Source organism: Protomyctophum bolini, assembly GCF_963924005.1.
Source record: "Protomyctophum bolini genome assembly, chromosome: 9".
Lineage (NCBI taxonomy): Eukaryota > Metazoa > Chordata > Actinopteri > Myctophiformes > Myctophidae > Protomyctophum > Protomyctophum bolini.
The window spans coordinates 38,885,704-38,910,489 of NC_137870.1; the positions used below are offsets into that span (position 1 = coordinate 38,885,704).

At 41.9% G+C, this 24,786-nt stretch overlaps 2 protein-coding genes across 2 annotated transcripts; one reads left to right on the top strand and one right to left on the bottom strand.

Moving 5' to 3' along the window:
• The first annotated feature begins 1,543 nt into the window (after positions 1 to 1,543).
• Positions 1,544 to 23,695, top strand: LOC308321952 (serine/threonine-protein phosphatase 5-like). Its single transcript, XM_080773085.1, has 13 exons — positions 1,544 to 1,663; positions 5,634 to 5,875; positions 6,507 to 6,654; positions 7,417 to 7,538; positions 13,880 to 13,945; positions 14,413 to 14,511; positions 15,204 to 15,309; positions 16,236 to 16,378; positions 16,591 to 16,678; positions 17,130 to 17,170; positions 17,926 to 18,104; positions 18,505 to 18,586; positions 19,037 to 23,695. The coding sequence occupies exons 1-13, from the start codon at positions 1,567 to 1,569 to the stop codon at positions 19,097 to 19,099; spliced, it is 1,476 nt and encodes a 491-aa protein (XP_080629211.1). The 5' UTR covers positions 1,544 to 1,566; the 3' UTR covers positions 19,100 to 23,695.
• On the bottom strand, positions 10,806 to 12,383 carry LOC308321221 (E3 ubiquitin-protein ligase TRIM39-like; the record flags this gene model as incomplete). The annotated part of the gene is made up of 1 exon (XM_080772060.1): positions 10,806 to 12,383. One exon carries the CDS (start codon positions 12,381 to 12,383, stop codon positions 10,806 to 10,808), a length of 1,578 nt encoding a protein of 525 aa, XP_080628186.1.
• Positions 23,696 to 24,786: the final 1,091 nt, after the last annotated feature.

Below are 24,786 nucleotides of genomic sequence, written 5' to 3' on the forward strand. Positions count from 1 at the left end.
AGGGTGGGATGTAATGAGGATGACATATCACCACATTTGTTTACTTTTCGTTATGCATACTGTCAGGAGCTTAAACAGGTGTGTGATGCCACCTGCTGGTGAAACAAAGGATTGTTGAAAACGAGGAACATTGTCCACACAAACTCAGACTCAAAACTGTTGAGTCAAAACGCGATAATAATACAATCTCAGGGGTGAAATACAACAATGTTCATGATTTTCAATTGTACGCTTTAGCTGTGATCATTTGTATTGGAGCGCTTTCTGTGCTGTGCACTATTCAGGATTATTTGCTATGTTTGCACATAGTAGAACTGGTCAGTGGTCATTGACTTTAGTGCAAAACTGTCACTAACTATAGGAGAAGTACGAATGGGACAGAGACCCGAGACAACAACATGCCGGATAACCTAAACAGTTTCTATGCTACATTTGACAGACTGAATGGAGACACCTCCTCAAAATCTGCCCCCCGACCCTGGATGGGGAGATGGCACTACAGGTGGCACTAACTGCAGGTAGGCCTGTGCTGGGCAGCTGGCAGGGGTGTAAACTTAACAGCTCCTTCTTCTGTCATAATACCAGTCCTTAAAAAAGCAACACAAGCTCAATGAATGACTTCAGACCAGTGGCAATGAAGTGCATGGAAAAGCTGGTTCTACAGTACATGAACTCTGGTTATTCCTGAGGCACCGGACCCTCTCTACAGTCTACACTTTGCCTACCGCAAAAAATAGATCTGTGGATGATGTGGTGGCACTGGCAGTTCATTCTACACTGACACAATCTACATGACATAAGTGACAGGAGGAGAGCATCGTGCTAACCCTCTGAGTCAGGACACAACCTGACACCACATGCCAGAGAGCATTTCCACCCACACTTTTAAACTATTTTTTTACCCTGCCACTGTGCAATTATTACCGGTAGTAGCCGAGTAGTCAATATCAGTGGTGGCTCACATGGTTGCCAGTTCGAATCCGGTCCCAGAGTTAGTGTTGAAGTGTCCTTGAGCAAGACTCTGAACCCCTAATTGCTCCTGATGTGCTGGTTGGTGCCTTGCATGGTTTTAAAGCACCTTGGATAAAGGCGCTATATAAATGCACCGTTTACCATCATCAGGACAGATCATGAATGAACTTAATCACGACAGATGCACAGACGCACATGCTGTCGCACCCATTAAAGCACCTTGGATAAAGGCGCTATATAAATGCACCGTTTACCATCATCAGGACAGATCATGAATGAACTTAATCACGACAGATGCACAGACGCACACTAGCTGTCGCACGCACGCGCTCTCTCTCGTATCTCACTCACACACAGTAGGCCTACAGTAATAGATACGGTAGATGAAGGATACATTATTAATGGAGATGATGATAAACCTAAACCGGGTTTAAATGAAGCAGAGATGGAAGGAATAGGCAGTGATATCATTAGAACACCAGAAAGTGGCAGTAGAACGCATTAACGAAACTTTTGAGGAGTGCCAGATGCCGTAAAACACCAACGAAGAAAGGCAAAGTTCACTTTGCGACACATTTTGCGACGCCCGAACCAATGGCGCATGCGACGACAGACGGCAGTGAGAAGAAGATGGCGGAGGGGGATAAAAATGCAGAGTTACTCAAGGAGAAGGCGAATAGTTACTTTAAAGGTAATTGCTGCGGTTGTGACAGGTTCACCTCGTGTCCCGGCGGCACGCACGGAGTCGAACCTGGCCGTCCGCGTGGCGCCGCCGACTCTTGCGTAAAAAGCACGCAGCTTGCTAACCCGAGAGACTAGCTAATGTTAGCCTAGCGAGCAATGCTAACCGGAGGAAGAGCGTTCATTCATTGGACGCCGTTACACCGAAAACGGCGGCATATCGAATACTGTGACCAGAGGTGGCACTGTTGGAATTTCGACCGTGGCGCGTTTATTTTGTAAACAGTAAACACACAATCCAAAGAGCTTTTCGCGCGATACCGATACCACTTCAACCGTATACATTATAAACATTGCATTAACTCTACATAAAGCACGTATTAACTCTACATAAAGCACGTATTCGCTGAAACGGAATAAAACGAATATTCCCGGAAGTCACACAATTCGATAGGCTCCACATGTCTGCAATGTCTTCCTTAAGATAGAAGAAGGAAGCAGCTAAGTACTTAGCAACTGCATGGAACTCCAACATGAGCCACCAACGCGTGTTGTAACTGTTATGAAAGGATGATTTGTACAAACATCATTGTGTTCACCTGGAATGTTACGTTAATGTTAATGTTATAACCACTTAAATGGTGTGGTCAGTTTCAGCCTGAAGACTTTTAAAGGAAGACCATTTCCCACCAATGTCGTGGTGTTATGTTATAGTTATGATTGCAAACTTTGTCTTGGTGTCTGAAAACAATGACTCAGTAACTCAAAGTAATGACCTACCGTATCTCAAAATGTATGTATGTATCTCAAAATAATGACTGGCTTCTAAAACAATGACAAATTCACTTAGTATATCTAAAAACAAAACAAGACACTATCAACTCATTATAATTTAGATTATTATGAGACTTTGAGTCATCAGTTTGAGATACTAATAAGTAATTTAGGAGCATGCTGACTTGAGCATGCTGACTTGAAATCTTGATGTCATTTTATTTTTGAGTAAGATGAATAGAATGCTGCTGGTTCTCCACGTTAGGTCATTGAGGTGGTTATGGGGCACCCCATGCAGTAGCTACTGTAAATGACTGATAGTTAGGAACCAAATGGACCTGTATGGGTAACTGTGAAGAGTGTACAAATGAAACCGAATGGACCATTAGTTATGAGTCCATTTGGCTACATATGCACACTTGTTAAGAGTTAAATTACAAAAATAGATTTGTACAGTTTAGAAAACAAAACAAATGGGGTCAATGATGGGGTCTTAATGCATGTAAAATGAGAAATCGGTCTCTGTCCAAAACGGTTACTTTTCAAGCGCACAACACGGTTTGAAGCTTGAAGATCTGCTCATTTTGATGCTCAAGTATGATCAAGTATAGGGCGTTCATTTACGAAAAACAAACTTTGCATATTGAGAGAGGATGTTTCTGCCCGACAGTGACGATATGCTATAGGGCAGGCCAGGCGATTTGAGAATAGCAGGAGCCACTGTAATATGCACATGCACATGGACAGGACTGACATTGTGTGAGTGACAAGTCAAAGCAGATGCAAGGGAGAGGCATTCTGTCAGGATGGCGTAGGTCTCCCCTCATGTCTGTCGGATATCAACACAATAGGCAATCACACACACAACGTTACATGTTGGCAGCAAAGAGCTCTGCCATTGTCTTGACATAGTAGACATACTGTATTAGGCATTGTGGTGGTTGGATGAGCTATGGCGCTGAAATGATAGCTGCCATAAGCACTTAAGTCTTAAGCCCTAAATTCATTCAGCTAGATAAAAGTTATATTTATGTGGAGACATTTTGAACATTTTTGCCTTTAAGACAAAAAGGGGGACACCAGGACCAGTTTGAAAGTCTCCTGGAGGAGAAAAAAGGCCTAGACCAGCTATTGTCATACTTTCTAATCCCAAGAACCCCCCTCCCCCAATTTGATATGCATCATTAGGCCAACCATGGACCCCATTTGATAAGATTATTATAAATCTCTGGAGCCCTAATCTAATAAAGAACAGTATTGCGTTTGTGTCAGACATGATTTGGTCCAATATGGTCTGTCATTTGGTTCCGAATTCCATTACTGTTGGTAAAGGGATGTACTGTAATGTTTGTGAAATTGTCTGTGCCTGGCTGCCTGCCTGTCTACTTAGCATCTACCTAACTACCGACCTTCCTACCTACCTACTGTTAGGTATAGACAAATCCATGGAGCAGTGCCCTGTAGGCCAGGTGTTGCTAATCAGTGCTCTGTTATAAAGCTATAGCCGTGCCCAGGATACCATGGCCTCTGTGGATTCGTCTATAGACATAACAGCAAAATTAACCAATACATTACTCTAGAATATGACGTATTTACATGTAATAACAGTGTAGATAATTAATGTATCAGTCTTTTAGCTAGGGATCCCCTGGAAATACCTCAATGACCCCTGGGCCTCATGTTGAGAACCAATGGCCTAGACATCTGTTAAGTTGATTAGTTCTCCTACATTGGCTAATAGTATTTTTTGTTACAGTTGATCAATTCAATTCAATTCAATTAGCCTTTATTGTCTCCGAGGAGAAATTTGTCTTGGGCACCAAGAGACAGCATTGTACATTACATAGTACGTACATACTTACACACACAGTTCATAGTACAAAAAATAAAGTTCATAGTACAAAGAAAATAAAAGAATATTAATTATCCTACCCACACTGTGTAAATATATCAAGGTTTGAGTATTGCAGTATTGCACTCTCCCATTATAAGGTCTTCCCCCCAGTAGTTAGTGATCTGTTATTGAGTGCTTTGATTGACAGTGGAACAAAAGATAATTTATATCTGTTGAGCTTACAGTATGGTGATCTGTACCGTCTGCCAGACGGCATCAACTCATATTCCTTATGGAGGATGTGGTTCGGGTCTCGGGTGATTTTGAGGCCCTGCTTCCTCACTACTCTCAAATGTCTCTAGAAGAGAACATGGGGGCTGCATGCCTATGATTTTCCCAGCCCTCTTGACCTAGGTTTTCAAGTTGGGATTTGAGTTTGACGGACAGGTTACCAAACCATGTGGTGATGCCATAACGGATAACGGATTCTATGTTATCCCTGTAGAATAGTAACATGATGTTTGTTGCCATGCCATGGACCCTGAGGCCTTTTCAGAAAGTGCATGCGCTGGTTAATTCGGGAACAGATGGAGTCAACTTGGTTGGCCCAGTTTAACTGAGAATCAAAATAAATGCCTAAGTACTTACTGCATATTAGGTCACCTGTTCCACACTCTCCTCGTGGATTACGATTGGGCTATTAGTCCTGGTCGAAAGGATACTGACTTAGATAAGCACTTAATCCTTATATATATACTGCGTTGCATGACAAATTGCTAATCTTCTAAACTAAATCTACAAGCCAATCAACAAGCTCACAGTGCATCGCAAACTCTACATTTTGAAATAGTTTGAATTTTTGCTTTTCCCTCTTTGGCTGAGCAGTTTGAAAGCCAAAGTTTTTGTTTGCTGGACAGTCTCGAGATCGGTACCTCTGAGACGTCATTTCTTTTTTTCATTCATACTGTAAGATATACTGTATGGTGACTAGTTTTTTGCCGTTTTTCTGCTCAAAATGGTATAAAGTACGACGTTTGGGAGCGGACACCGAATCCGACGCAGCCGCAGGCACAGTTTTTTGCCGTTTTTCTGCTCAAAATGGTATAAAGTACGACGTTTGGGAGCTTAGAAAACATTAATCCAAGCTCACACTCATCAAAATAATCAAAATGAGGCTACACTTCCTGGTTGGCCAGGGGGCTCTTCTTATTTGGTTTTTTGCGCATTTCACTGGCACTAGCCTCACTATCCAGCCTAGGGTAATGGGAGGGAACGTTAGAAATAGAGAGGAGAAAAAAAAGTTAGAAATAGAGAGATGATGTTGGTCCTGTCATTATCGAATAATTATGTTCGACATTTGTTTTGTTTTTAGATAAGGACTATGACAATGCAATCAAATACTACACGGAGGCTCTGGAGCTCAACCCAAACAATGCCGTATTCTACAGCAACCGCAGTTTGGCGTACCTGCGCACAGAGTGCTACGGGTACGCCCTGGCCGACGCCACTAAGGCCCTGGAGGTCGACAAGAACTACATCAAAGGCTATTACCGACGCGCCACCTCCAACATGGCACTGGGCAAGTTCAAGGCGGCACTAAAAGACTACGAGACGGTAAGAAGCCCCGTTTGTGCCAGTGCGGTCCACTTGCAGTGGTAAACCAATAAACCACCATAACATAAATCACATTGGTTGTATAACCTCACAAAACATACAAAAGACCCCACATGTACTTATACATACATTGTCTTGAAAGTTTAGAGAAAATGATATCATGAAAGAGGACATAGATAATATATACATCGACAGGTGCCTGGGTGCTGGGCTAAAGATATACAATGGTCTATATATCTATTTCATTCTTCTGCAAAATATCTGCTTTGATTTTACTTAGAATATGATATTGTTGCTGTTAGTCAGAAACCATATCTCCACATTTTTACTTTTTGTGTTTTAGTTTAGTTTTTGTAAATGAATGACCTTGCTCGTATTGTCAAAGCTTGTAATAACCGATTTACAAGCTCGAAAATGCATATTGAGCTTGACTGTACAGAGACAACAGAGAAGATATTCTATGGTATATTTTAATAGACAGAATACTTGTTTGATTGAAATGGTAATCATAACTTTGTTTACTTCAGGTTCTGTTGTAACCTGTTCGTGTTCATTTGTTATGAATCAGTAGGATTCCCTTGTTGTGGTCATCAGGTAGTGAAGTGAGTTATTCCCTTGTTGTGGTCAACAGGTAGTGAAGGTACGGCCCAACGACAAGGACGCCAAGATGAAGTACCAGGAGTGCAACAAGATAGTAAAGCAGAAGGCCTTTGAGAGAGCCATCGCCAGCGACGAGATCAAAAGATCTGTCGTGGACTCCTTAGACATCGAGAACATGAGTAAGTGGTGCTATCGTATAATTATGTAGTGACTGCATACTATGCTACTAATTGTTAATTAAGTAGCCTGAAAGTACCCAAGCTATCCAAGGACTAGAGGGGGAGGTTCAAACTAGCGCTGGAAACTGACGCCGGCTCCCTATTGGTTCACCAACCTATGACATGGCACATCTGTTTACGATTTATATTTAAATTTTGTGACAACTCAACCTAATACAATTACACAGTCAAGATAATAGTTCCAGTGTGCTTGTTCCGTTTAAACACACTTTTTATTTGAGTTCACTCAATTCTAATACTGTACATTTGGCGTCGTGTTCCATGTTGCATGTAATGTTTCTGCATTATTACAAGAATAGTACAAAGGCTTTATGCAAGCATTCCTTTTTCAGTCGTGGAAACTGCTTTTTACTACATGAACTATTTTCAGCTTCAAATGATATGGCACCATAAATGGTAAATGGTGCATTTATATAGCGCCTTTATCCAAGGCGCTTTACATAGATTGTGCATTACATTCACCCATTCACACACCGATGGCAGCGGAAACCATGCAAGGCACCAACTAGCACATCGGGAGCAATTAGGGGTTCAGTGTCTTGCTCAAGGACACTTCGACAGTAACTCTGGGGGAGCCCGGGTTCGAACTTGCAACCTTGCGGTTCCCATCCAGGCACTCTACCCCTGAGCCACCGCCGCCCGACCATGTTACTAATCCCATGTATTCTTTCTTTGGTGTGCATCTCTGATCTTGTAACGCAGCGATTGAGGATGAATATGCTGGACCCAAACTGGAAGACGGGAAGGTAACATTGACGTTCATGAAGGACATGATGGAGTGGTTCAAGGAGCAGAAAAAGCTGCACAGAAAGTGTGCTTATCAGGTATGTACTGTGTGTGTCTTTGATTGGAACAGGACGGCGCAAATATGCAGACAAAACAATCATAGTGACGATGTATCTACATAGAAGATGTGACAGATTTTCAGCAGTTTTCAGGTTTACAACAATGACATGTATCAATAACATACAATGAGGGTTCCTTCGATCATGACATTCCTGGGGGAGAAAGTTTGCAGGCTTAGAAAAAGGTTTGGAATTAATCAAATCTTTTGGGAATGGGTTTGGGGAATTTTTTATTTTAATGTTTTTGGCTATTGATTTTGTTATTAAAAATCGTGTCTTGTCTAACATGACGTATAACATGGTAAAGCGTAGTGCTAGCCTGTGCTGCACGAGTGTGCCTAATGTATACAGGATGTCATGTGAAAAATAAAAGATCTGGCCTGGACGGCTGGCGTAGTGGTCCAGGCACCTAGGCTGCTTCACAGCGTGTCGTGGGTTCGAATCCCGATCTTGACAATGTCCTGTCAGACTAGCCTAGTAACTGTATGCTGTCTAATAAAGGCAAAAAAATAAAAATAAAATTATGTATTTAATAAAAACAAATATATATAGCTACATGTTAACAACATGTTGCACCGTGATAGCTTGTCAGCTTGTAGATCTGTTCTTTTTGTCACGTGAAGCCTTCACTTGAGACGGTCTTGGGGCATTGATGGCACACTGGAGTAAGAGCCACCATATGATTGCTAATGGCCTGGAAATATATAAAATACTTTAGAAAACGTACAAAAATGTTTTGTTAAAGATGTGTGGGAACCCGGCCTGTACAGCCATTATGATTGAACAAATATATGAAATGATACAGAAAAAGAAAACAAAGAAAGAAATAATACATTTGCAACCCTGTTCATTCACTACTATCCTAGCACATTTGTTTCAAAGTATGTAAAGGGGGAAGGGGGTGCAAAATATTTTTTTGATATCATAAATCTAGGTATATTGAGTCCATCTTGCCTGATCCATCCTAGCATGGATAATATCTATTCAAGTGAATCCCCTGTTGAACGGACAGTGTTTGCGGTGGTTTCCACCTATAACCACTATCATATTTTGCTGTGAAACAAATGCTGTAATTTTAGCTTGAAGAGGGTTTGCTTTTCTGGCTCCCCGAAACAATATGTTGAACAATTGAACATCATAGACCTAGACGTGATATCTATCTATAAAAGTCTCTGTACGTCTGTCTGTGTGTAACCCACGTTATCATAATAATAATACACTTTTTTATATAATATATAAGGGTTTACAAAGCGTAAACATATTATACAAGCGTAAATAAAATGCAGTGCAGCAAGGTAAAACAACATTTAATTAAAACAAAAGGAAAGTAAAAGATTATTAAACGGCCAACCTCCTTCAGAGCCATGCTGTAAAGAGACTGTGAACTATGTTCAAGGTTCAAGGAATTAGTACAGTCAGTGCTTTAAGGTGCCGCGTGGGAAGTTGTTACTCCTAGGTGATCTACCCCCTAATGTAAACATCATAATGTGAGCATGCAGCTGTAAATTGCCAATCTCCTGGGCACCGTTCATCATATGGGCATGTGGGGGCGCTGTCGGGCTGGAGGGATGTTGGCATTTCCCAAGTTTATTGGCTATATCTTGTTCATGGGTCTGATTGTCTGGGGAGGGAAAGGCTCTTTAGCAGTCTACTGCCAATGGCCTCATGTCTGCATGTGTTGGGCTGTTCGTCCAGACCCTGTGCTTTGCGATGGAGGTCAGCACAGTTCCCAGGCGGTATTGTGTGGTCAGTTGGTACCTCTGTATAAGGCCCACAGGACCTTGTGGCGTATGATCTCGAGTTTGCCCTCTGCGTTTAACTGGAAGCACTGCCAGACCCTATCCACTGCAACACCTTCATTATATAGATGACGGGGTGTGCTGTGCTGTTGGCCTGACCTCCTGTACCTCTGCTCTTTGTCCTTCCAACATTGAGAGCCAGGCTCTCCTGGCACCATGGTGTCTGGTTCGTCACCTTTCTCCTGTAGGCTAGGCTCTCTCATCTTCGTCTCGTCCATTGACCATTAAGTTGGAGTTGTGTGTGTGGCCGTGCAGTCATAGGTATACAGGCAGTAGAGGGGGAGAAGGTGTGATAAGATGTATACATCTATACATAGGGCGGCATTAGCAAAAAAAAAAAAAAACATTAGCTGCAATGGGGGCTGTACAGTGAGGAAATGTTCAAGGGGTAATGTAGTATCCACTGAACAGAATGTGCAGTAATGATAATGAACTTTATTTACCATAAGGTATACCATATCTATACATTTGGGTAATGGGTATGTCGTCGGTTTCTACACTGTCCTGTCCTTATGGAAGAACACAGACTGAGCTGTTGTGCTTTGGTCGTTTCCAGGTCCATCACGGTAGAAGTTACTCATGTCTCGGAGCAGATAACAATCTCAATCCACATATTTATCTTCACCTCAACGTGTCCATTTTATTTTTTTACCTTGATCCATTGGACATTTGTAAACTTTATGCTGAGTAAGACCATTTTTTAAATAAAGTGCCAAAGTGTATTTGACACTTGAGACAGCCTGCAGCTCTCCTTTGATTGGGCATAGTTTCAGTGCAGAGTGAGCTCTAAATACTGCTTGTTTTTTTGCGATATGGAAACCAAATGTTATTTACGTGGCAATTTTTATATTTTTATATTGGGCTGGGTTGATTAATAACAAAATAAAATCACACCTGTGTGAAGTCAGGGTGCTGTTTTTTTTCTCCTATTGTGTCTTTATTGATAGTTACAGTGAAGACGGACAGAAAAGAGGGAGGGAGAGTGACATGCAGCAAAGGTTGTCATGAACGCGACTCGAACACGCAACACGTCAGGCCAGAGCCTATTATGTGACATGCGCCTGGACCATTAGGCCAGCGGGCGCCCCAGTGAGGGGAGCTCTTATCATCATACGTCATCTAATTCTCAACCAATGGCACATCTCCCACCCAATCACATCGGCCAATCACAATTTGCGTCCTCACTTTTGTCTTCAATGTTTGTGTTTACACACAAACCCTCAAAGCTGGACATAGGAGGGGCTAGCACCTCTCAAAAAATATAGCTGCAAGCAGCTATAAGACGGGGTCAAGCTCAAAAAGACATCATCACACTTTATATACATTATATATGCACTTGTCATAAGGGGGAGGCGTCATGTGGCATGGTTGTAGGCTATTTTATCTATTGATGTTTTGCAAATGTTCTGCCTCTAACAGCATGCCAGGTTGACTATAAAGCAGAGTATTACACTATACTCTGATTGACAGGAGAGATGATGAGGGGAGCAGAGTTTTTACCATTATGAAGATGAGGACATAAGTATGGAAATAGTTTCTCAGTGAAGTTGCAGCCAGTGAAAGAGTAGATATGATTTCTGGCCTCCACATCATAAAAGGAGACCAAGCCTTCCTCATAATCCACAAACACCCCCACCTTCCGGAGCTTCTCTCTTACAGGGAGGAGGACAGGGGGGTCGGTGCCGGCCCAGTACACATGTTCATCCCTTAATGACATGGTCCAGTAACCGTTGTTGGGTCTAAATGCAATGGATCCCTTCCTGTTGATGGACTCTGTGGCCATTCCCAAATCCCAGTCTGTCTTCCCTTTAACCTGGACCTCATAGTAAAATCTTCCTTCGGAGAAGCTTTCTTTTCCCAAGACACATGGACATGGGTAGAATCTCTCCTTGTTGTCTGGGAGATTTTGCCATAGGCCATGATTCACTTGTTTTCCATCCTCAGAAAGGATGAGATAGCAGTGTGCTGTGTCGGGGTCCAGAATTACATTCACCGCATGTTGCTGGACGCTTTTCAGTTCGGCGTCATAAAGTTTCTCTATCTCTTGACCGATTGTCTTCTCCAACTGAGCCACAGCTGTCCTCACACTCCCCTCATATGAAGACGGGTGGACATTGATATTTGTCCAGTCCTTGGTGGGTGGAAGGCTGCTGACGGATGCAAACATTTGGAGGAGGTGGAGGTGGTCTTCAGTGTATGAGAGGTGCTTAATGTCACTGCTTCTTTTCTTTAACTCAGTGATTTCATTTTCCAGCTCTTTAATGAAGGCCTCCGCCTGTTTCTCTGTTGCTTTGTGTTTTTCAATGCAGCTCGTCAGAGCAGTGAAAAACTGCGTGCATGTGTCCGCTATCTCCTTGTCTACGTCTTTCTTGCTGTGCTCTACCGAGTATTTGACATCCTGGATCTTCAGTTTCTTCTCCTGGATCATCTGCTGAACTTTCGCTTCTGTCTTTCTGAGCTCAGCCTTTTTTCCTTCACACTCCTCTTTCAGAGATACAATGTGATGCACCTTGTGGTCTGCCTCGATGCATATCTGACAGACACACGTGTGGTCAGTCCTACAGAACATCTCCAGAGGCCTGTCATGTTTCTTACAGATGATGTCCTCCAGGTTCTTTACAGGGTTGATTAGTTTGTGTTGTTGTAACGCTGGGACCGTCTGGTGACGTTCCAGGTGAGTCTCGCAGTAGGAGGTGAGACACACCAGGCAGGACTTCAGGGCCTTGTGCTTGGCCTCTGTGCAGACGTCACACAACACATCGTCCGGTTCAGCAGGTTGCTGCTGAGACTTCCTGAACTGATCGGCCATCTCGGAAATCAAAGTATTGATTGAGACCTCTGGTCTCTTATGGAACTTCTTCGCGCACAGTGGACACTGACACACAACGTTAGTATCCCAGTAATATGTAATGCAGGTTTTACAGTAGTTGTGGCCACATGGAGTGGCAATTGGATCGGTGAACACATCCAGACAGATTGCACAGCGTAACTGCTCCTCAGACAGACAACTGCTCATACAGGCCATTCTTAAACACTGAGGATCAAAGTGTGTCGAGTCAGGTTTATTTGTACAGACACCTAATCAAACCACGTCATACTGACAACATATAGGCGTGCAATGTCATCGCAGAGACGGACGTTCACAGGGAAACTCTGTGAGGCAGAATACTTCACCAAGATGTTTACCGGAGAGGAGACGATTATTAAAGTCTGCACATTGATCTTCATTGTCCTGCACTTGGACACCTAAAAAGCCCATTAAATCCTGACCTGAGCTTACTGAAATACTGGGAATGCATGCGTCTCAGTTGCATCTTGTCAGAGAACCCAGTGTACCCTTGGCCAGAGTACCCGTTGTAACCCCTGTGTGCAGTATCTGTTATCATAGTACTTGGAGTCCACTCTGTCTTTAGTACTATGACGTCATATTGATGACATCAGGAATCGCCATGAAAGGGATTTGAGATTTGTGGATTCTTTGATATTTTTGGACAACGTCCTCAGGACATTTCTCGATGTTCTCCCAATGTATGAATGAATGAACCGTTGTAAAGTGCTTTGAGCACTTGGAAAAGCACTATAAAAATGCAATTCATTATTATACGGCAGACAGACACAGAGTTGATGGTCTGAGGACCAAATGTCCAGTATGTATTGTATATTTATTTATGTTTTGCTAGACAGAATCTGGAGGAGTAATGTAAAAATAATTGTTTTACAAAAGTCGGCCTCCTGGTGTTGCTATAAAAGGCACATGTGAAAAATGCATGGTCAAAGGTTTTTCCTTTACCTCTAGGAAGTGTGCATGCAACGTTTCACGCAGATCGGTGCAGTTTTAGGTAAAAATGTGAAAATCTGCCTCATGGTGGCGTTATAACAGGTTCTTCTGGAAAAGTTGGGGTAGAGGTTCGTCGTTGGCATCCAGGGAGAGTGTGTGCAAATTTTGGCATTGACCAGGTTTTAATGGTGCCGGAGATTAGCTGTACACGGACGGACGGACGGAGTGCAAAACATACTCTCTCCCCATGCCTTCGGCCTGGTGGAGACAAAAGAATATATGGTATTTCTTAACAAAGATCTTCAGCTTTAGATACTTGATAATGATTGTAAATAATATCATTCATATATATATATATTTTTTTAATTAAGAACAATAACAATGGAGAGTTGGTAACCAAATGGACCCTCTCATCTGCATTACTTAATTTACAAGAGGTCTCCACAATTGGAGATCAATGGTCAATGTTTCCCTGTTATCCCTCCTATGGTACCACTCAATACAACATGGAATTTGGGGGAAATGGTATCCATCGAACAAAATATGCAAATTCTTGTTCTGAGAGGCTAAATGTCATGAAATGGTGGTCCGTGGCTCAAATACTGAATAAATAATGGACCTTGAGGATGTTGTTCTAGGACTCTTCAGGACGGCCATCTGATCCAAACCTGGCATTGGACAGGCCCTAAACAAAATGTTGCCGTATGCAGCGTTAAAATACATGCTTTTATCTGTCATTGCAGATTTTGATCCAAGTCAAAGAGCTTTTGTCCAAACTTCCAAGTCTGATTGAAATCACATTAAAAGAGGTGAGTGTTGAATGATTATTAGGTTGTGGCCGTTGAGTCACTTCCTGGAGTACATGACAGTTAAAGCTGCACTACGCAACTTTCCCCTTCTGCCCCTGATTTGATCTTTGATTTGAGCTTGCTCAGGGGATGAATTGAATCTTACCATCAGTTAAAAACTCATGCCAGATCCTGTGTCTAGGTGACACCTAACCTTTGACATGATCTAAATGTCTCATTTGAAGAGCAGGGAGACAAAATACAACTGTTGTATTAGTGTACGCTACCATACAGATTGGAGAAATTATCATTTTATTAATTAAAAAAAAGTTATATAGTACACTTTAAGTAAAGACTGTCAGTGTCAACATTGTATTCCCTAAAGTGTTTATTTTTATTATAATCTTTATGATGAAATGTTGTTTTGTGTATACTGTTATTCCCTACGTTTGAGCTGTAATAATGGCGTTTCTCTTTTTATACCCTAGACAGAAAAGATAACAATTTGTGGCGACACCCATGGGCAATATTACGACCTCCTCAATATCTTTGAGCTGAACGGCTTACCATCAGAGACCAACTCTTATGTATCCTTATTTCATTCAGGAATCATATTGTTCGCCTTGGAACATGTGCGCTACTCATGTGTTTACCCATCTGCCATCACATCTGCGTTTGATAATGTTTCCATTTGTTTTGCTATTTATTTTACTAAGATGAAAGTACACTGAATTTTACCCATTAAAACCAGGAAAGCATCTGTAATAAATAAAAAACAATTGGCCATATTTTATGTTTTGTCGTGAGACATGGCCAAAGCATTTCCGTCCCCTTCCAAAAACGTTTCGAACCCCTGCCCTAGGGGACACGGGGAGAACATGCAAACTCCACACAGAAAGGCCCTTTAGCCAACCTCACCGGAGAACAGGTTAATAAAGGAAAGTCCTCTCTGCTCAAATGTTGAATGTTCCGCTGTTTGGTGGAAACCTTGTATCTCCGTATCTTTTCTTTTATTTGCTCATGAATTTTTTTGTTCCAGGGATCCCCAGAAACAAAAATTGTGTTCATAATGTTTGCTTAAAAACTAAATAATAATAATAATTGAATGGGTTAATTAAAATGATTAACAAGAGCTTTGGACGAAGTCTCGCAACTCCATTTGAACGCAGGTCTTTTTCTTTTTTTCCTAATTTCCTGAAAAGTAATGGTTTTGAACATAAGGTTCCCACAGTTGACCGTAAATGGTGCAGCCAAATCCTTAACCAAGCATGCACTGCAGCTGTTTAACGGTGACTTTGTGGATCGTGGCTCCTTCTCCGTTGAGGTCATTCTTACACTCTTTGGCTATAAGCTGCTCTACCCTGACTGCTTCTTCTTGCTTAGAGGTGAGTGTACTCACCGTGCAATGCATTTGTAGTGTACCGATATGTTGCAAACTGTTATGGTAGTGCATAGATAATATTCCAGCATTCAAGGCACAAGTTATATTATTATAATTATAATATATCCCAGGATATCAGACAACAAATTCGGGTCAAGTAGGCAGGCAATCGTTCAGTCTGTTATCTGATGTCTTTATCTCCACCCGGCCGGAAGGGGTCGCGTGGATTAAAGTTCTCAGTTGCCACGACTGATTTCAGTCATGACTTATATGGAAGCGTGTGACTGAAAATAGTCTATGCAGGACCTTACAACGCACTGTAAGCTTCTAGACAGCCTATTTTCGGTTATTAGTTATTTTAAGATGAAATAGTATTTGAAGTGGTGAAACTAGCGATAGAATACATGTTAAATCTTCCATAAAACCCTAATGATCTTGCATATTTCATAAAAGCAAATGTTTGAAATCCTCAATCTGCAATTTCTTCAACTGGCCAATGGCTACTGACACATTATTATTTCGACTTATTTAGCTTGTTTATGAAAACACGCCGCTAGAGTGTGGTGGTGCTCCTTTCGCGCTATTTCACAAATCACAGATTAGATGGGACTAATTAGGACTTTTTGCTAGGGACTCATTGGGGTCGTGATGGACAGATTGTGTTCAGTCATGTGTTCATGTCATGTGTTCATTTACGGGCTGGGGAGGAGTAGGACGGAGGCGTTTTGTCCTCTTGGTGGGGGCTCCTCAGTGAGGAGAAACCGCAGGGGAAGGAATTAAATGCGACTAAATTGAGAGGGAAAAAAGCTTAAAGAATTGGCTACACAAAGAAAGGAAAAATACATGTATATATCTTTTTGATAATTGATTCAATCGATTAGATCGATTAACTGTTGCGCCCCAAAATGCCCCCCCCCCTCCCTCTTCTAGGTAACCACGAAACGGACAACATGAACCAGATGTATGGGTTTGAAGGGGAAGTGAAAGCCAAGTACACAGCCCAGATGTTCCAGTTGTTTAGCGAGGTCTTCCAGTGGCTCCCTCTCGCACAGTGTATCAACAGTAAAGTTCTGGTCAGTACACACTAGTGTGTTGTAACCCATTTCCTGACCCTTTTTAACCTGATTTGTCTTCTTTCTTTCCACTACGGTCCAGTATTCTTATTATCTTGTTGTATATTTTGTTGTTCATTGTTTTGTGGAGCATGTCACACCAATGTGATGAAATTGCTTGTGCCTGTGTGATTGAGCGACACATAAGCCCCTCTTCTGTGTTTTCATGTCAGGTGATGCACGGAGGACTGTTCAGTGAAGATGGTGTCACATTGGACGATCTCAGGAAGATAGAGAGGAACCGACAGCCTCCAGACTCTGGTAGGGTAACTTGACATGATAACCTTATGGATTGAAGGTCTCACTCACCACAAACGTCATTTGTTGACCCGCACCAAAATAGATTGGCTATTTTCAGTTATTTTAAGATGAAAGCAAGTGGTCAAACTAGCATTAGAATACATGTTCATACGCATCTTCCACAAAACCCTGATGGTCCCGGATATTTCATAGGAGTAAAAGGTTAAAGCAAGAACATGGGTTTAGGATCAGAATACCTAAAAATCTACATTTTGTGTCTTGTGTTTTTCGAAGACTGAGTACTATGGGTGGGTGGCTCCTTCCATTCTGTTTCACAAATCACAGATTAGGAGATGAGTCATGATATTTTCTTTTGCTATCCCATGCAACCTGAGTGCACCGTGTGACTGTGACTAAACCCCCAGAGGAGAAACGGCCGCCCTTCAACGTTGTCCTCTGTTCCCCTCCTCAGGTCCCATGTGTGATCTTCTGTGGTCAGACCCGCAGCCTCAGGTTAGTTCCCTTGCATTTTATTTAGAATAATGAACATCTCTGCAACAGCAGCATTGCTCCGAAAAGTCTTTTTCTGCAGGTTTATTATTCTAAACCACCCGTGGTCCTTGAGGGTGATCCAGGTGGTCCCTAGCTAAATGGAGAGTTGGTAACCGAATGGACCCTAAATAGATCTTTAACTCTTGATAAGTCTACACAATTAGAGAATGTATAATCATTGTTATTTTGATCGTTTGCCTATGGTACCGGCATCAATACAGCAAGTTTTGGGTAACACTGGATGCACATGCGCAATTGCACACAGCTTACTTTATTTATTTCACTTTGGGTGCAGCCTGCTTTAAATAACCTCATTACCGCTGTCAGCCACTAGGTGTCCTACTTGGCTTTAGGTATTCAGGTTCAGTGAGAAAAATCTGAAACTCATGCAGTAAAACACTGATATTTAACTAGTGTTTTACACACGTCATACGCACAATATCATCATATTATCAATATATCATGGCATATGGCTAAAGACAAATGTGTGATTTCCATATTGGCTAGCCCCACTACCAGAGTGCTCTTTAGTTAGGGTCCGGGAACTCCCGGTGGTCCTTGAGGGGGTTCCAGGGGGTCTCCCAAGCCAAATGTTTGATAGTTAGGAACCAAATGGTCCGTTAACAGGTTTGAGAACCACTGTTCTAGTTGTTCATCATTGTGTGTGTGTGTGTGTGTGTGTGTGTGTGTGTGTGTGTGTGTGTGTGTGGATACAGAATGGGCGGTCGGTCAGCAAGCGAGGAGTGAGCTGTCAGTTTGGTCCAGACGTCACGGCACGCTTTCTGGAGCAGAACAAGCTGGACTTCATTGTGCGCAGCCACGAGGTGAAGGGCGAGGGCTACGAGGTCACCCACTCAGGGAAATGCATCACCGTGTTCTCAGCGCCCAACTACTGGTATGTGTCTTATTGCTTTTTTTCACCACGACTGATTTCATTCAGATCGTCTATTTTCGGTTATTACTTTAACCTATTTAGGCCCGACGTCGAAATAAAAAAAAACGTTCGCTCTGAAAGAATATATATTCAAAGATTTGTGCCGCATTTTTACGATTTTTCAAAAATAGCAGACCTACAAGCTCGTAGCGCGCCAGCTTGTAGATCTGCTATTGTTCTGATTCTAAAAAAAACGCCTTATAAAACCTAACTTAATTTCTTATTAACAAATTAACGAATTCTTCTGCTTCAAAGGTAAAACAACGTATGGGTTGCGCCATGATTATGGTAATTGTTGTCATTATTGATGCATTTCTATTTCAAAATCTTTACTATGTTGGCGTACTGTGTGTTTCAACAGTGATCAGATGGCAAATAAAGGAGCCTATATTCACCTCAGGGGATCTGACCTCAAGCCAGAGTTTCACCAGTTCACTGCTGTGGTAAGTAGCCAAGCACTATAAAAAGCACTATACCCTCTTTGTCTTTGTTTTTATTTGAAGTCTTGATGTGCGACCTACTAGTATCGTTAAAGTTTATAGTGTTTTATAGTGCGTTCTTGCATAATGTTTAGAGAGCTGTGCCTCGTAAGGCAATGAGTATTTCACCCCCGTTTCTGTGGCGGACTGCTTGCCCCCAGCGGTTCCACTGAGGTTTAGGTTAGGAATACGTTTAGGGTTGGGCATAGTTTTACTGAGGTTAAGTTTAGAAATATGGTTAGGTTTCAGGCACAGTTTTACTGAGGTAAATAAGGTTAGGTTCAGTAGGAGTGCTCCGATAGATCGGTGGCCGATTTAAATCTTACGATTGTTTTTAACCTCATAAAGTCGATGCAAGCTTCCACATCGGCAACAAATTTCCACGGAGTGAAAATGTGTCTGTCCTTTTCACAGCCTCATCCAAATGTCAAGCCCATGGCGTATGCCAACACGCTAATGCAGATGGGAATGATGTAGACTGTAGAGGGACCCGGTGCCTGTTGACTCCCATGACGACGACCTCCCATCTGACCTGAACCCATCCGCACATCACTCCCTCCAGTGCTCGCTCACACACACACTCACACACAAGCTCTTGTTCTGTCCCCCCCCGCCCCAGTGGTGTCAATTCACATGTACACCATGATGTAGTTGACATGGTAAGAGATCCCTTAAGCCTGCAGAATACTCCAAACAATGTCAAACTTCTTTATTTCTTCTGCTTTGCCTAGCTCTTGCCAGAACGAGCAAAGTTCTCCTGAGGATGAAACGGTTTTATTCACGTACTGTACTCTGCGGCTTCACTCTCAGTTCTGAGCGGGTCCCCAAATTATGTTGCGGTGTCCCCATTTGATTAGCTTGATGTGCAACATTGTTTTCTCACTCATCAACAAACCAACACAGTATAAGTGTATACAGGGTATCTATCTGCACATTTCCAAAATCGAATGACTTTTAGTACCACATTGGCCAAATTGTCAAATATCGTGTGTAACATTGTGAAAATAGCTGATCTACCAGCTCACAGCACCTCACAGTGTGAGTTGTGAGCTTGGAGTTTGGCTATTTTCACTATGTTTATCCGTGGAACTGAGTCAAACTAAATGTAAGGCCTACAATTCCAAGTGCTTGTGAGGGTGCGTGGTTCAAATAATGATTATTTTGGGGATTCCCAGCCTGAAACATTTGGGAACCCTTGGAATAGATTGTGCTGTGACATAATTTGTCTCAGAGAGACAAATGATGTGCTATCACTCTCCATGAATTAATTACCATCTGGTTATGTTTGTAGTCCCTCAGAGAGGGATTTACACCTATGGTACATTACTGGCAGATTGCGGAAATAAAACCATCTAAATCATGGTTGATTGATTGGTGTTTATTTCCGTTGTGGTCCTTTCAGTGCAAATGTGTGTATACTGCCACGTGTTTGGGGGTTTGCAGAGACATACAGAATAATAAAATCAATAATAAATATAGCTGCAAGCAGCTATAAGACGGGGTCAAGCCCAAAATTGTGTACAGGATTTGGTGAGGTCAGATCAACGAGAGTTGCTGGCCGACTCCATATATGCAGGTGTGACGGATGGACGCAACCATATATGGAGGTGTGACGGACGTGAGATGCAGGATTTCATAGTAAATGCGACTTTCGGTCCCAATAAACATCTCCACAATAGGAAAAATATAGATTAATTAAACAAAGGCTTTCTACATTAAATAACAAACAATATGGGGTTTGTAGCTGTTCTTGGGTTTGTGATGTGTCCCCGACATGGCATGAAATCTGCAATCAGGTTCCATGTTCTGGGCTAGTGTTGTTCACTGAGATGACGTCAGCTTTTTTTGTTACGCTGATTGGCTGAAGAGGTTGTCTGTCAACACCACGTAACCAGAGTACAGACACCACTCGCATGAATGGAAATGCAAGTTCAAGGGGCGTGGTTACCACAGCCACGAAATTCTTTGCTGTCGCTTTTTTGACGTCCGAAAAAGTCATTCGAGCAAATCATAAAATTGTCTCAGTTCCTGAGGGATTCTCACGGCCCTCTACCATATTGCCGAATTTCATGGAAAGCGATAGCACATAACTGCCAAAACGGCTAAAAATGGCGCAATTCTTACGGAAACAATAAGTTTATACATACACTTTTCGTACTTCGGCTGAAATGGCTGCTGTTGACTGGCGAGCTCTTGATAGAAAACTGAGCTAATAGACTTAAGGCTGTCTGCAGGGAACCCATTCGACATAACTGCTGCAGAGTATAAAAAGTTATTTCCCATACAACTTTTGAATCTGCAAGATACAAAGTCTGCGCAGGAATAAATGCATAAACCACTAACATTAGAAAACAAATTGGCTAGATATTTTGGTACCACCTTACAATCCTCTGAACTGTCACGTAGATGTCTATAGAGTGATGTTTTACTAGTTAGAACATCTTGGAGGTGCAAGAGCTGCTCAAATGAATGTCGCCAAAGCACTGTACAATGACGTCATTTCGTTCATATTGACCCACCGAGGTTGGAAAAAAGGTTCGGTCATTTCTGTGGAGTATGCTGCAGGCTTTAGAACTATCTACCCGGTCAAGAATTGGATGTCTTCTTTATTCCCTTTGTCTCTCGCTCTTGTTGGGTTCCTGCAGTACCAGAGGCTGCAGTTTCATGACCGTAAGTAGTCATTTCTAGGACCCTTATCTATGCTAGTAACTGACAGACGGCAGCCCACGCCAAGTGTCGGAATGGCTGCGCTGTCGACTGCACCCATCGAGTTTGCATACCGTTTGGATGGGTCATTTATTTCGAAATTACACGTGGCACTTGACGATGGAAGTGAATGAGACGTTGAGTCGAGAACTCTAAAATCTAATTTTGTATTATGTATAGAATGCATATGTATAGAATGTATTGGTGGAGTCGACATGGCCATTCGCTAGGGTCCTAGAAATGCAGTCTGAAACTACCGGATGGATTGGTACTGCAAGATTCCCCTTATCCTTTGTCTGCAGTGTTAACTACTTTCAACCTGGCATCCCTATTTTGGGAATGGGCAAGAATTATATTTAAAAGAAAGAAAAATAGTGAAAATAACCAATATACAAGTGCACAAGATGTTGCGATGCAGGGCATTGAGAGCTTGTAGGCCGGCTATTTTGCCATGTGACAATAAGCGTTTTTAGAGGTTATAACTGAAAAAAGAATAATCCCCATTTCCGTGTGGTCTATTTCTTGAGTTGCACTGTTGGACGAAGGATGCAGACAATATGCCCCGTCGGAGCTGCTTGGTTTTTAAATATATGACTATAAATATAATCGGCAAATGGGACAAAGTAGCTGGTTATGTACCAAAGACCTGTAATGGAATTGATTGTTTTTGTTTAGTTTTTTTCCATTTGTTCCTTTTTTTTTTCTTCTGTTTTTACAAGAAGCAGTATCTAGACTTGTATTGGCCTGTGTAACACAGCATCTTGACTTGGGGTTGAGAGGAGCAGGATCATATGTTTATCAGTATTTTTTTTATTTTTTTTAAATCAAACACATGAACCCTTGCGTCCCTATTCTGGTGGGAATATTGATGGAAATGGCTGATCTCAACAATGCAGTGCATTGTAAGCTTGTAGATCAGCTACTTCTTTGCCTTATTTACTATTTTGAAAAACATTTTTGAATAGTTCAAATAAATCTACAAGCTCACAATGTGTTGATGTAGATCGGCTAGTAACAGTTGAACAATTTTAAAATGTTTTCAAATAGTAAATAGTTTAGGGATAAGGGGTATATATATAGCATGGCGAAAATAGGGCCCTTTTTGTAGTGAGAACACAGGAGGGGGCGGGGGCTTTGGGATTCCGGTCAACTACAGTAAGATTAAAACCAGGAAAGCCTCGTGCAATTCTTTTATTTTAGCGTTTGCTATTAAAAAATTGGAGATGTACAAGTGTGCTGTACTGTAAAACTTTTTTGAAAAAATCTTGAAAGAACTACTGGTTTCGATGGCATTTGTAGAATCGGCCTCATTCAGGTCTCAATGGTGGTGAATAAGTGGTTAAATGTCCCAAACCTGTATGACTGTTTTGTTTTCCATGATTGCAAAAGATGTATGTACTCACCCAGGCCACCACCACCACCACACACATAGAAAAGTATTCAGAACCTTCAAGAAAGTGTTGTTCAACCATTAACTGTGTTTAGCCTGTTTCAAACGTGTAACTGATACATAATGTTTTGCGCAGCTGCACTCCTCACTAGAGAAAGGTATTGCTGCTAGGGGATGGGACAATAATTGTTAACTTATTATCATTTAACCAAACGCTTACAACAATCGAATGGCAGAATGAATTCGCTTTTGTTGAGCTGCAAATTTAGTACCACTTACCTGTAACTATGCTTGATAAAACTGATCGATTCGCCAGAAATAGCAGATTTACAAGCTCACAACGTGCTGTGTGCTTTTAGATTGGCTATTTTTGCCGAACGTTCCCCACCCCCCAGAATAGGGATGCTTGGTGTTCGGATGGTTGACAAAAGGGTCCTTTAAAGTTTTAAGTATAGTTTGATGATTATCGAGATATCATCAATCGAAATATTTTTTGCCACAATCGTGAAGTGTAATTTTTATGTCGTCCCATCCCTATTGGCTGCTCTGCCCACGGCTCCTATACAGTACTACCCCATATCTGTTCATAGTGCCACTCACCTGGCAGCTCCCCACCTCTCCTGCACAATCAAATATTTCCCCAGCTAGCTTTGCTGTAAAGACAAGACAAGCACTGGTAGCAACACCGGTCTCCACCAGTACATGTTTGACAACCAGTGACTTCTTAGCCCATTTGTGGATTTCTTCACCACCACCACCACACAAGATGTCCAAAACGAAGAAGAATAATAATAAGAAAAAACAATCCTGTCTCTCTTGAAGCGCACATGCAGGCCCTCAACTTTTTAGATAAGCAAAATACACAAATGTGTATGTATATATATATACTGTATCATTTAAAATATTCCGTGTACATGTTTGGAAGAGGGGAAAAAAGATATTGAATAAAAAAAAATGCAGTCCAGTGATTTTAGAAACGGCTTTGTATTCTTTATTCCTTGTGCTGATGTGGAGTTGTAGCTCGATTTAGAACTCAAATAATAGCCTTTGAGTCTTGCAGCAGGCATCTTTTAATCGTAGAGGACATTGAAGTAAATGTCAGATGTGCCTTTTTGGAATTATACAATGTTTCAACTCAACCCATTAAAACCGGGAAAGCATGTGTCATTTTGACCACTTCAACTATTATTTTATTGTAACTAGGTCGCAGATTACTATGAAAACCTGCAAAACCTGTCCGTCAGTCCGTCACGCCACCATACACAGTATAGCCATCGGTACGTCACGCCTTGTGACACACTCCATATGGCCGTCTCCATATATGAAGATCACGACACTGACCTCATCAAACCCTGGATAGTCATACATGGAGAAGACTTAATCATTCTAGATCTATACATAAAGCTGGCCAGCAACTCTACATCTGACCTCAAACCCTTAGATCTCCATATATGGAGCTGACCTGTTATGACATTCCATATGTTGATCCTTCCCCACCCGTCCTTCCTCTTCGATGTCTACCTTTTGACTGATCATTCAAAACATTTTTAGAAATCAACAAATCCTAAATCCTGCTAAATGAATGGTCAGGGACCACCTGTTGAAAACCCCTCCCTGACCTACTGTATATAGCCGGGGAGCCACAGGCCCAAAAGCCGTTAAGGATGTGATGAACCTGTGATGTCATGACATACTTTTTATTTGTGTTTTTTCTATTCACTTGGTCATTAAGGTCCACAGAATGAGAGGTCTGCTCTGCCGGAAACATCGCGAAAAACAGTTATGGACATTTTTGTATACCCCACCATAGACAACCAATAGGCTATAAGTCAAGAAAATATTTCATCACATACTTTAAGTTACATATTATGTAGCATGTCAAACTAGGGGTTTTTCGTGATTCTGAATCCATTCCAAGCATTAGTTTTGCACGAAAAATACTCCTTGGCCTAATACCGGTATATTTAAAATAAAACCATAGTAGGCCTACCAGTGCCACCATTAGACTTTTCATGTCGCGCACCCCCTAGAAGGCGCTTGCGCACCACAAGGGGTGCACCGCGCACCA

Excerpts from the sequence above, each read along its gene's own strand:
- LOC308321952 (XM_080773085.1), top strand. The coding sequence starts at position 1,567 with ATGGCGCATGCGACGACAGACGGCAGTGAGAAGAAGATGGCGGAGGGG. Across the intron at positions 6,655-7,416 it reads CTTAGACATCGAGAACATGA|CGATTGAGGATGAATATGCT; the intron begins GTAAGTGGTGCT and ends CTTGTAACGCAG. Across the intron at positions 14,512-15,203 it reads CATCAGAGACCAACTCTTAT|CTGTTTAACGGTGACTTTGT; the intron begins GTATCCTTATTT and ends CATGCACTGCAG.